Source organism: Dipteris shenzhenensis, chromosome 10 (assembly GCF_047967505.1).
Source record: "Dipteris shenzhenensis isolate YYH24624 ecotype China chromosome 10, Dip_SZ_1.0, whole genome shotgun sequence".
Classification (NCBI taxonomy): Eukaryota; Viridiplantae; Streptophyta; class Polypodiopsida; order Gleicheniales; family Dipteridaceae; genus Dipteris; species Dipteris shenzhenensis.
In genome coordinates, this window is record NC_141605.1 from 20,899,557 (window position 1) to 20,912,208 (window position 12,652).

Below are 12,652 nucleotides of genomic sequence, written 5' to 3' on the forward strand. Positions count from 1 at the left end.
ATTTTTTTTTTGGGAAAATAGGGAGAGAAACATTAGGGAAAATGGGGAGAGAAAAGGTAGGGAAACTTAGGAGACAAAATCAAGAATAATAGGGAGAGAGAAAAATAGGGAGAATTAGGGAGAGTAGAAAATAGGGAAAAACTAGGCATAAGAGAATTAGGGAAAATAAGGAAAGAAGGGGAAATTGAAAATTAGGAAAATTTAAGAAGAAACTAGGAAATAATTAGGACAAATAGGAAATAACTAGGGAAAATAAAGAATTTAGAAAAATAAAGAAAACTAGGAAAAAAGGGCAAAATAGGCAAAATATAAAAAATTAGGAGAAAACTTTAGGAAGAAAATTAGAAAAAGGTAGGAAAAATATGGAGAAAATTAGGCAAAACAATAGGGAAAATTTGGGGAAATTAGGAAAATTAGGAGGGAGAAAATAAGGGAACTTAGGGGGAGGGATATCATGAAAATTTTAGGGAATCAAGGAAAATTTTAGAGAAATGAGGCTAAACAGGGAATTTAGGAGAAAGAGAAGGGAGAGAAGGGTAGAGAAAGAGTGAGGGAACAATTTTGGAGAGAGAGAGAGAGGGGGGGGGGGAAGATAGTTTAAACGGGTTTTCGAAGGATTATAAAGGGAAGAAAAGTAATTAGTATGGTCAAAAGGAAAAAGGGATAGTAAGTGTGTGTGTGTGTACACACACATATGTATGTATGTATTTATGTATGTATGCATGTATGTATGTATGTACAAGACCAAGTTTGTTGCAGATTCTTATAATGTAGACATGACCTATAAGCACCCTATGGACACAACAAACTCTAAAGAAAGCTTCCCCTATATTTCATGTAGATTTAGACAACTCTCATCAACTTAATGTTATGAACCCCCTAGACATTTCGACCCTCAAAAAGAAGGTCAAACATGTTGCCTCTTTAGGTCTAGTGGGGTCGCTCATAGCCACCATGCTGTGAGTTATTCTACCACGTGGAATCCATGTAGATGCTCCCATGTGGACAAGACCAACACCACATCAAGTGGCCCATAGACCTTCATCAAATTGCATGATCCAATCAGAGAACAAAGATTTTTTAGTCCTCACAACAAAGATACCACACATACTCACCTATAGAGATCACACTGCCAACAGAACTCCCATGCATGGATTTAAGAATGTGTGATCCATCATTTAGGACCGTTTGATTTGTGAGACACATACAAAGGGATAATAAGAGTACTTGAGAGAGATGGATAAGATAAGGGAGTTGTGGTCACAATGCATTGGTAACAAAGTGGTGCTTCCAAAGTCCTCACCAAGAGGGAGGAGGCAATGGTCAAGAGCAACATTGCATCATTGCGAACATCGACAGGAGACATGCATTTCCTAATAGGAGCTTTCACTAGGAGCAATAAGCTTAGTGGCCTCAAGCATAAGGCAAGCATGGAAGAGGGTTGGTTGGTGTGCAAGGGTCTTCGTTGGTATATATCAAAGAGTTCCTAAATCCATGGATCCCAATACTCCACTCCTTTGGCACTTTCCAAATAATGACAGTCTCTCTATGTGTGTGTGCATGCATGCATGCATGCACATGTGTTTGTCCTACTTTTCTACTTCTCATTTCATTCATATCAAATCAAATATGCATAGAATCAATTGCAGTCCATAACAAGTTACATCAAAGGAGCCCCATATCATTGCATTCAAAAATTTCGTTCAAGTGAGTCACACCCATGTACTTTTCGTACAAAAAGTTTACTGCTATTGGCATTATGAAACTTCATACAAAATGAAACAAAGGTCTTGGAAATAAGCTGAGACACTGAATACAAAATTTAGAATCTCAAAAAGACTAAGTTTAAAAGCAACTATTTTAAGGCCTCTCGCTGAATTAGACATTAAGTCATAGAAAATGGAAAAAGCTCATAGAATTAGGTCATTGAAGAAAGCATCTTACTTGAATGGGCACCTAACCAGGTGATAGTGGAAATGAGAGAGGGAGAGAGACGAGTGCACATGATATAGCTACCTATACACCATGTTGTATTGAACATTAACATGAATATATATATGAGTACCCCTTTGGGTTAGGATTAGGGCTTGCCCCTAATGCCCTATCTTGATGGTGCAATTTAAACCATCCTTAACACCCTCTCTTAAATTGCACTAGGTAAGTAGAGGGTGCATGTACAAGGCCTTTTTGTGGATTTTGTTTGGTGCATATGATAGCATCCAAACCTAAAAAGAAAATTGGAAAGAAATCAGAGTAGTATGTGCATGCGTGAGCACAGTGACTACATAGCGGAAGCATGTGCAATGAGTACAAACTTATGAACATGTACATAACATGCATTCCCCCTCTTAAGTTGTGGGTCATCCTTCACCTTTGGGAATAAAACCCAAAAGATAAGCCGAAGGGTAGAGGAAGGAAATATGCAAAAAGAATATTCCACCTCGATTAAAAACTGGTTGATCAAAATATGACAGCATGAATGATGGTGTGTATGGCTGCATGCCAAACATGTCAAGGCTGAACATGTCATATGTCATCATGGACTGTGCAACTACTTTGTAAAAGAGGCATCTGGATGTGAATCTAGTTGATGTAGCGATGGAAAAAGAATCCGGTAGGTTTTGACATATGAAGGTGTCACCAGCCCAAAAGAACTGATATCAATGGCAGAGGTATGTTGTAGTAGAGTAACTTGCGTCATATGATGCAGGTCAAAGAAGACGCATAGTTGGTGTAGATAGAGTGATCTAGGGACTGCAAATATGTGGCCAAAGGTGCAAGTATGATACATTGCTTTGCTGAAGAAGAGGCCCGAGAGTATCAGAGGATGTAGTGATTATGAGACCCCAGTACCTGGAGGACTGACGAGGCTCACATGCATCGAGGATTGGCATTAAACAGCTATCTTGGGTCTTGAGGATCAAGGTAGGAAGAGCCACAAGCATACCCAGAGAGCATTGGATCTGCAAGTTATGCACATTGGAGGAGGTGGAGACGGATCATTTAATATGTGCTTGCCTAGCCTACTATGAGATTCCTGGATGATATGACTGCCTTTTTCAAGAGTGGCATTCACCTCTCATACAGAGCTCATCACATTCTTGGACACAGTTTCCATTAGCAATACAGATCAACATATCAGTCTTTAGGACATTCCAGCATCAACTCAATCATGCCGCATCACATCATGCTTAGATCCACAGTGATCACCACCTCTTTCAATGAGTAGATCATTCCTCAGCATGAGGATATTTATGCATCAGCGCGGTCCTGTCCCAATGGAGTGGACATCATCGGGTTTAGCCATAGTACAACCTGGGGAACCTCAGTGTTTTGGCATGCACTTATGGCTGTCGTATACAATCCATACTTGATGCAAATTAGTGGTTGGATCCAAGACTTCATATCAGTCATGATATTAGCATTCGGTACCGCATATGCCTCAGGGACATCTTATGTTATCTTTGTGATATTTTAGGCTTCTAGGCCTTTACATTATCAGCTCCACCTTAAGCCTTTAACAGATGCTACATCCCATGCCAATGGATGTTTAGCCATGCATGCAACAGACAACCTTCAGCTCATGACAGTTGAACATATAGGTTTGACACACCACTGTAGCTGACATGGTAGGCACGTGAGGTGCTAGGTGACTAGGCCTACTAAGGTGGCAACTATGGGGACCATTGATGATGTGGCACTTGGGGCCTATAATCTTGACTTAGCAGAGGTGCCACATGGCACGGCATATGTGATGATGTGTGCAGGTGAGCTGGTAGCAACAGCTAGCGCATTGATGTGGCATTGTGGTGACATGATAGGGGATAAGGTTCTCTAACATGCCACATGTCAGATAACTAGCCAAACCTTTGTGTGCCACGTGTCAAGACAACAACCAAGGGTCCAGATAAGGAAAGAAAATCTTAAAGGATTTTGTCAAAATCCTAAGATTCCGTTGACGGAATTATGGTTAAGTCATTCGTTGAAGCCGTGGGCGCTCAGTGAAGCATAGGAGCTATGGTCATTGTATGTTGACGAGGTGAAGGTCAACTGTTGGATCTGTCACCTAGTGTAATGTTGTAGAGGAGCCATGAATGAGCGTCGAGGTTATTGCTACTACAAGAGATGTTGTTTGCAATTGTTTATGTGAGGGTGTTGCATGCAATCGTTGCATGTGACTATTCGTCTGTCCGTCTGTCCATTGTGAGCCAACCATGGGTTGTTGTATTGTTGATGGTGTTGTAGAAAGATCTACCGCTCGTTGGAGCTCATGGCGCTATGGAGCAAGTATGGAGCGCTGATGATGTCAGTTTGTCAGCGTTGTGTGGAGGCATTGTTTAAGCATTGATCGACTACTAAAGACGAGTCACTATTGCAAGTGGCTGATGCAGTTGATGGCGGGGCTGGCTAGAGAAGGGCCATGAGTTGCTTGCCATCAGGAGAAGTCATGGTTTGCTTTGCGTAGTCGATAGTCATAGGAGTTAGTCGCACGTTGCTAGAGGTGAGAGGTCTCTAGTTGCAGGGAAGACTATGGCTGTAGTGGTTGTCATCATTCTTAGGCGTGCATGGAGGTGGAGTCTATTTTGGTCACTGGTTGTATATAGTGTTGGAGGTAGTGTGTGAACATTGGAGCTTTGGTTAAGGTTTATGGCTGGAGAGGTCTGGAGCTATGGGGCTGACGTTGTTTGTGGAGACGTGAAGGAAGGAAGTGGGACTTGAGTCGGGGCCTTAGTTGCTAGCATTTTGCATTGTAGGTGAGCCGTGGCACTGATTACTGGAGTGTTTGTTGTCTTGACTAGAGATTGTTGTTGGTCGTTCTGGATGGCGATTACCCTTGAGTTATTGTTGGAGCCGGTGTCGAAGGAGTCATTATAAACTATCGATGAGGGCCTTGGGAGTGTCGTTGGAGCTCACTCACTGGCTAGTTCACATGGCTAAGGTTTGTTGTGGCATTGCCGCTCATGAGTTGAGCCTTTGCTAGGGCTGTGCCTTAGGAGCCGTGGCTAGATCGATTGATGTAGAGAGTAGTTGATGGCTTTGGAGCAGAGCCTTTGCAGTTGGGCTCGCAATAGTAGCTGCAAACAATAAGAATGTGTTTGCAATGTACTCCACCCTACTTGCAAGAGCATTTGCAAACTTAAAGGCAGAGAGAGTCTCTCGTCCTATAGCTCGTGAATCAAGATTTGCTTCTTTTTGTATGTTAAGCTTTTGCTTGATTATGTCGCTCTCGCACTCAACAGCAGCAGTAGTAGCCAAGCTTAGGAGCTGCTTGAAACTAAAAGTTTTGATGCTGTAAGAGTATGCCAATTCTCCTTAGTCTCCCCTTCTCTTTAACACAATGAACTGAAGGAATGATGAACACTAAAAGGAACATAACTCTCTCTCCATAGCTTGGAATGACGAGCTTTCTAAACCAAATCAGAAAAGAAATGAGCTCTAAACAAAGAGCTAGAGATGGAATGGAGATGCCTCAAAGGGAGGGCTTGTGCCTTGATGGAGTAAGGGCGTGACACCTTGACAAGGGCAAGGGCTTTCTCTCTCGAATGGAAAACTCTCTCGGAGGATGAACCTCACTCTCAGAGACGGAGGATGCCTCGCGGAAGGAGGGCTTGACACTCATGAAGGGAGTGGGAGCACCATCGGTTCTAATACCATGATAGTAGAAATAAGAGAGGAAGAGAGAGAGGAGTGCACATGATATAGCTACATGTACACTATGTTGTACTGAATATGAACATGAATATATACATGAGTACCCCTTAGGGTTAGGGTTTGCCCCTAATGCCCTGTCTAGATGGTGCAATTTACACCATCCTTAACACCAAGTTCATAAGAGGCTAGTGACTGAATACAAACTTCAAAATCTCAAAAAGACTAAATTCAAAAGAGACATTGAATTAAGGCCTATTTCAACATCCCATTGAATTAGAGCTTATTTTAGCACCACAAAGTTACAGGCTATCTTAGTGCCTGATAGGTTGCACTTTATTTTAGCATAGGGCCCTAGGAACCCCCATGTTGAATTAGTAGTTTTAATAGAACTCTATCAAAATTTTGCTATAATTGCTGATAGCTTTCAAGTTCAGTTTCCAAACTTCCAATTTGCTAAAAATCCTATACCACACTCCTAACTCTTTTAATTCCATCGATGCACTTTTTAGAGAACTCTTACTCTATGGAAAAGGAATTGTACTTCGACATCTAAGTGAAGCTCTTTGAAGCCTATCCTACATCCCATCCCACTATATCTGCTACCCTATCCACCTCTCACACTCCATGAATCATCCTTCCTAGTTAGATGGATGCAAACACATTCCAATAGCAATCGGGACCATAGCTACTAGAATCATAGCGATCTACCCAGCAACAATCAAATACCCTCCTATCAAGAAGAGAAAGATGGAGGCCCCCATTTCCCTCTAGTATATATGCAGCACTCCATCGCATTGACTAACCACTCTTGCTTGGGAAAAAAATGGGTTGATTCCTTGGGGGGAGTGGCATTGCACTCAAAATTATGGTACAAAGCCAATGAATACTTTAAGCTATTCTACCACAGTGTGGCATGCTACAAAGCACTTCAAGATCTAGAAGTGCAACCCCACTTGGAAGCCATGGGTCTATAGACAATAGCAATAAAATTACCTTGCTACTTAGACCTAAAGGTGGTGGTGCAGTTGGTTGACAACTACAATTGGTTGTTACTTAGACCTAAAGGTGGTGGTGCAGTTGGTTGACAACTACAATTGGTTGTTACTTAGACCTAAAGGTGGTGGTGCAGTTGGTTGACAACTACAATTGTTGTCATTGTCTCTCCAAGTCTAGGTTATGAGGGTGTTGGTCACCTCATTGCTTATTGTAGCATAGATGTTCACAAGTGTAGCATAGGTCCTTAAGTCATATTCCGCTGAGAGGTGTAGGTTAAAGCATGGAAATAAGATCTCATGCATGCATGGGTGAGAAAGAGGGCTTGATCACAATGATGGATGGAGGCTCTTTCCTCCACAAAAGTTCAAGGGTTCAGAAGGGGTTGCAAGGTTCAAAAGGGAGATAGGGTTGAGAGAGCTATCTAGGTGTTCTAGGGTTCAGGGAGAGTTGTAGTGTTTAGTAGGAATCCAGAGTTAAGAGGGGTAAGGATTGAGGAGGAGAGACAAGGGAGGAGGAAGGAGGAGGAGGAGGAGGGTGGGGGAGGAGGACGAAGGAGGGAGGAGGAGGAAGTAGGGAGGAGAAGGAGGAGGGGTAGGGAGGAGGAGGAAGGAGGATGGAGGAGGAGGAGGAAGGATGGAGGAGGAGGAAGTAGGGAGGAGGAGGAGGAGGTGGAGGAGGAGGGAGGAGGAGGAGGAAGGACGAAGGAGGAGGAGGGAGAAGGGAGTAGGAGGAGGAGGGAGTGCAAGGGAAGGGCATGCTAGAACACGTTATCTATAAGGGAGCATGGACGCAATGGAGATAGATCGCATGAACACAATAGTGAGCTTGAACACTAAACCCCAAAGAGTGGGATCTTCATTCCATTGAGAGAGATTTATACATGTTGGTCTCTACACAATTGTAGGTACCTCCATGGTGGGACCTCTTTTGTAGGGGACCTTCTGGACAAGAGTCCCTCCACTTTCTGGGGGACCTCTTGGGTCTCTACACAAAGTGGGGGAGCCTCATGAGTCCCTCCACAAAGTGGGGGACCCTTTTGGGTCTCTACACAAACTGGGAGAACCTCAAAAGGTGTACTTTCTCTCTCTAGATCTTGATTTTGCAAGTATGATTGGATCTTTTCTAGAGAGTATTTTGGGTATCCTCATCCTTTAAGATTCATCATACCATCTCTCAAGCTCAAGATATTATAAGCGAAACTTTGCGGCCACTCTACACACACAATGGTCTCATCTTCATTGCTCTAGATTGTACTTCTGTCCCTTATTGCCGCAGAGTGAGCATTCCCTCATACCAATTTTATTACTTGTACTCTGGTATCCAATGCTTTGAGTGAGAAAATTGTTGAACTTTGTTCCTCAAAATTCAACAATCGTCGAGGTGGTCTGATGTACTTTCTTTTTATGTGATTTCGTCATCGAAGTATTCTTTTTATGTGATTTTTATTCACTCTTTATGTGATTTTGTCATCGAAGTAGTCATGCCTTGTTGTTGAGTGGGTGCAACATTTATTTCCTATTGTAGATTGCCCGTGTACTGAAATTTTCCTTTTGATAATGCTTTGCATTTCTCATCTTTGTCTTGTACGTGGTATGTAGATGCTCATGTTGAGAGGCTCTCTGCTGTTGATTACCTTGTTTGGCATCAAATTTGGCTCACAAAAACATACTCTTTTACTTGATCCATTCTTTTTTAATAGAATGTATGTCTCCTTGTATCTTGTAATTTGATTCATTGTTTTTGAGAGGAATGCTTGTAATAGAGAAAAGGATGAGGTGTTTGCTGATGAGGTTTAGGACTTGCATGTATGGCTTTGGAGCCCATGGTTGAATTTTTTGTATTGACAATGTCGATAAATTGAGTTGAGTGTACCTGGTTTTGTATTGATTTGCATCAGTATGATGTGTGGTCCTTATATCAACTTCCTATTATCACCTAAGGACTACGAAAGTGCATGCTTGCAGCTTGTTGGGTGTCTTGTGTTGGCTAAAGTAGATATTCAATAGGAACACCTATTCACCTAAGGACTCCTGAGGATTGTGCCTCAATTTTGAGATTGAATGCTTGACATGTTGGCACCTTTCCTTTTCAATGGGGTTTTATTTGTACCTCTATCGTGTCTAAAGTGGAAAAACTTGTGCATGTGTCTATGGACCTAACCTAAGTGTCTAGGTGCAAACTTATAAGGTTGTAGGATTCGAGAGAATCATATTTGCGAATTTTACTCATTGACACCATGGATGAAAGCCATGTTATTATTCATCGTCGTGAGGTCCCCAAATGGAGTTTTACCGAATGCCACTCCTTTGTTTGTTTTTATCCTTCATTCTTTCAAATACCAAAATCATCATTTTGGGAACATGTTTCTTGGAGAAACTTCTGTCATGTTGGCCTTTGAAATTTGTTGAAGCTTTTCTATTCTTGTACTTGAGTCGATAGGCATGTTGGCAAGCTGGACTAGTATAGAGAGTTGACACTTGAGTTCAAACTAAGTAGAGATTGTCATGTGAATTCGACATGAAGGATCTTGGATAGTTAAGGTACTTCCTTAGGATGGAGGTAATTGATTCACCTCATTGTAGTTGGATACTATAAAGGCAAATATGCTTTGGACATATGGTATGACATCATGCAAACCGATTAAACTCCTTGAGCAAAATACTAAGATGGTTCACGATGGGTGCTACTTGTGGGATGTGACCATGTTCCAGAAGATGGTTCAAAGTCTCTTATATCTCACCATCACTGGACCGGATCTGAGTTATGCCTTGGGTGTGGTGAGCCAATTTTTATGCAAAAGCCTTGCAAGAGTCACCTTGATGCGGTTAGAAGAATACTTAGATACGTGAAAGCCACAATAAATGTTGGGTTGCTTTATGCCAAGGAAGGAGGAATATGCTTGCACGGTTATACCGATACAAATTGGGCTAGTAGCATTAATGGTAGAAGGTCAACTGGTGGGTATGCATTCTCTCTTGGGAGTAGTGTGATTAGTTGGAGCAGCAAGAAACAACCCACCATTGCATTATCTAGCACAAAATCTGAGTATAGAGGGGCTACCATAGCGGCATGTGAAGAAACTTGGTTGAGATTGCTTCCTCATGAGTTGAGTGTATGCATTGATGATCTAGTAGTGACCTGCTATGGCAACATAAGTACTACATGCTGGCCAAGAATCCCATTTACCATGCAAGGACAAAACACATAGAGGTCCACTATCACCACATTAAGGAGAAAGTGATGAGTGAAGAAATTCGAGATATGTGAGGACATTGCCTAGATTGCATATATCTTTACCAAGTCCTTAGGTAAATATAAGTTTTGTCTTTTAAGAGATGCTTTTGGCTTATGGAGAGCTTGAGGGGGAGATTGTTGATGTATAGGGCATATATGTATAGAGTATGTACAGTGTGCATATGTGGATGTATATGCATAGAGGCTTGATGACATGGTTTCTTATAAGTATGGGTGCGAAAGGCCTTGGTACCTTCTTGTATATGTTTGGAGTCTGGTTGGAGATTGGGCATCTTAAATGAAGAAGTGGCATTTTCATGTGCAGTGTGTATCTCTCCTCCCTTTGAACCTATAACATTGGATTGAACGAGTTTAGTACATCCACTAAGCCTCTATCTTATAGATGGGGATAGCTATGATACTAGCAAATAACCTTACATGTGCTTGAGAAAATGAATTGCTTTTCATAACTAGCATTTGCAACCTCACTAAAATGGTTATCATGAATGGCAACTCACCACAATTGTCTCTTAGTAAATGATATCGTAAAGAAAGTACCCTAGCCACATTTGAACATGTTACCGCTTTTCATAGCTAGCATTTACAACCTCACTAAAATGGTTAACATGAATGGCAACTCACCACAATTGTCTCTAGTATGATTGTGGGCTAGCCTCCATGGTATTGTCAAAACAAGCTCTTTTCTTTACCAATTGCACATTAAGTAATGGTGGGACAATGATGGGTCCATGCCCTACCCTCTCTCTCTCTCTCTCTCTCTCTCTCTCTCTCTCTCATGTGTGTGGGTGTGGGGTGCATGAGTGATAGAGATAGATAGAGATAGGGATAGGGATAGAGATAGACATCACCTTTTACACTGCGGGGCTTCCCCTAGGGCTTGACCCCTTTGGTAACCTCTTGGGGATTATTGTTGTGATGCCACACCACAACTTTTTAATATTGTCCATGAGCTCATTGTATCAATGTTTCGATGATTATGCTATATTTTTTTGGGATGTGATGCATGTTGAGAGGCTCTACCCATTTAGCTCATTGTATCAGGTTTCATAGACCCTACGGGCTTTCGTAGACTCTTCATCCAAGTTTATGCCAACTGACAGCCAAGGGGCTTTGATAGAGGAGTCTGCCGTTGTGTGGTGTTGACATCAATCGGTTAGTAGCTTCTGACACAATTCGGTTATTGGTTGTTTGCAGCCCGTATCAGCCTCCAATTAGTATTGTTGAGGGGGACCAACCCTGGGGCGGGGGGTTCCTTCCCTTCTGGTGCCCAACCCAAAAGCGAATGCATTTAAGGACACCCCTGTTGCGAGTTACATATTTAGCGGTGTGAACGGAGTCTTCATAAACTTTACGTCTCTCTCACCCTAGGCACACGTAGCTTTTTTGGGTGGTTCAGGCAGGGAAGGCGATCGGATGCCTGACTCATGCAATCGGACTACACAGGTAGGCAAGGTCCGGCAACCCATATCCAACTACTTTCAGCTACCGGATTTCAATCCTAATATGTGCCTGTAAACCTCATAGGGTTCGGTGAGCTTCAGGCTGACACGTGCCTCTGATTCTGATTACATCCGACAGGAATCTTCTTGACGGAATGCCATTGGAACATAGACATGTGCCCGACCTATCTATCTCTCTCTTTTGTCTGAGCGGTGTGAACCCTCCCTCAAGCGGTGGGAACACAGTCTTCATAAAGACTCTCTCTCTCTCTCTCTCTCTCTCTCTCTCTTTGTGTGTCTCTGTCTCTGTCTCTTTGTGACCAGAGGTGTGAACCGGGCCTTCATAAAAACACACACACACACACACTCTTTCTCTCTCTCTCTACAATATAAGTGGAAGGTATATAATGTACGGGGAAGGCCAAGAGGTTCCACGTAGGAGGGGTAGTGAGCAAGCAAGCAAGCAAGAGAGAGAGCGAGAGAGAGAGCAAACCCATTACTTGAAGGAAAGGCAGCCTCTAATACAGGGAGAGGGAGAGGGAGAGGGAGAGGAAAGAGCAATGGGAGAGTTGATAGTATGGCCAAGCTTAGTAGTTTGCAGTCTTGTGATCACGACGCCATGACGATGATGGCTCATGCCCTCGACGTAAGTCCCTTCTTCTCCTCAACCCTATTTTTTTTTCCTTCTCAGATCCATCTCCCTTTCTCCTTCCCCTTCATCTCCTCCTTTTTTTCTTTCTCCCAGGACGAGGACGACATGCTCGCTCCTCCCCCCGATTTCCCTCATGGCCTCGAGCCTGTCGACGGTACTCTTTCTCCTCCTTCCTCTCTTCCTTTCTGGAGTTTTTTTCTTTCCTTGCTCTGTTTTTGAGTTCTTCCCCCCCCATCAGCGCAACCCGAGGCCGTGCCAACCGTGGAGAACCAGCCCCTTGACGATCCCCTCGCCGGAAAGTTCACCTGGGCGCTCGAGAATTTCTCCAGGCTCGGTGCGCAGAAACGTTACTCCGAGACCTTCATCGTGGGGGGTTACAAGTGGTAAGTCGCCGGCGCTTCTCAGACCGTCGCGTTCCGAAATTGCGCTTCGATTGATGTTTTACGATTGCGACTGAAATCTATGGCGATCGAGCAGGCGCATCTTAATTTTCCCGAAGGGCAACAATGTGGATCACTTGTCAATGTATCTGGACGTGGCGGACTCTGCTGTCTTGCCTTATGGTTGGAACAGATTTGCACATTTTAGTCTGGCTGTCATAAATCAGATTGATCCCAAGCTGACCGTGAGAAAAGGTAACACCATTCGAGGAACTAAG

General features: G+C 43.0%; 1 protein-coding gene across 1 annotated transcript in view; it reads left to right on the forward strand.

Annotated features, from left to right (window-relative positions):
- Positions 1–11,807: 11,807 nt before the first annotated feature.
- LOC147897540 (ubiquitin C-terminal hydrolase 12-like) overlaps positions 11,808–12,652 on the forward strand; it is a 36,789-nt gene continuing 35,944 nt past the window's right edge. The window contains exons 1-4 of the mRNA XM_087379936.1: positions 11,808–11,988; positions 12,088–12,148; positions 12,233–12,377; positions 12,472–12,629. Coding sequence (XP_087236062.1) covers positions 11,920–11,988; positions 12,088–12,148; positions 12,233–12,377; positions 12,472–12,629 — 433 coding nt within the window. The 5' untranslated portion in view covers positions 11,808–11,919. The remainder of the gene's footprint in view (positions 11,989–12,087; positions 12,149–12,232; positions 12,378–12,471; positions 12,630–12,652) is intronic.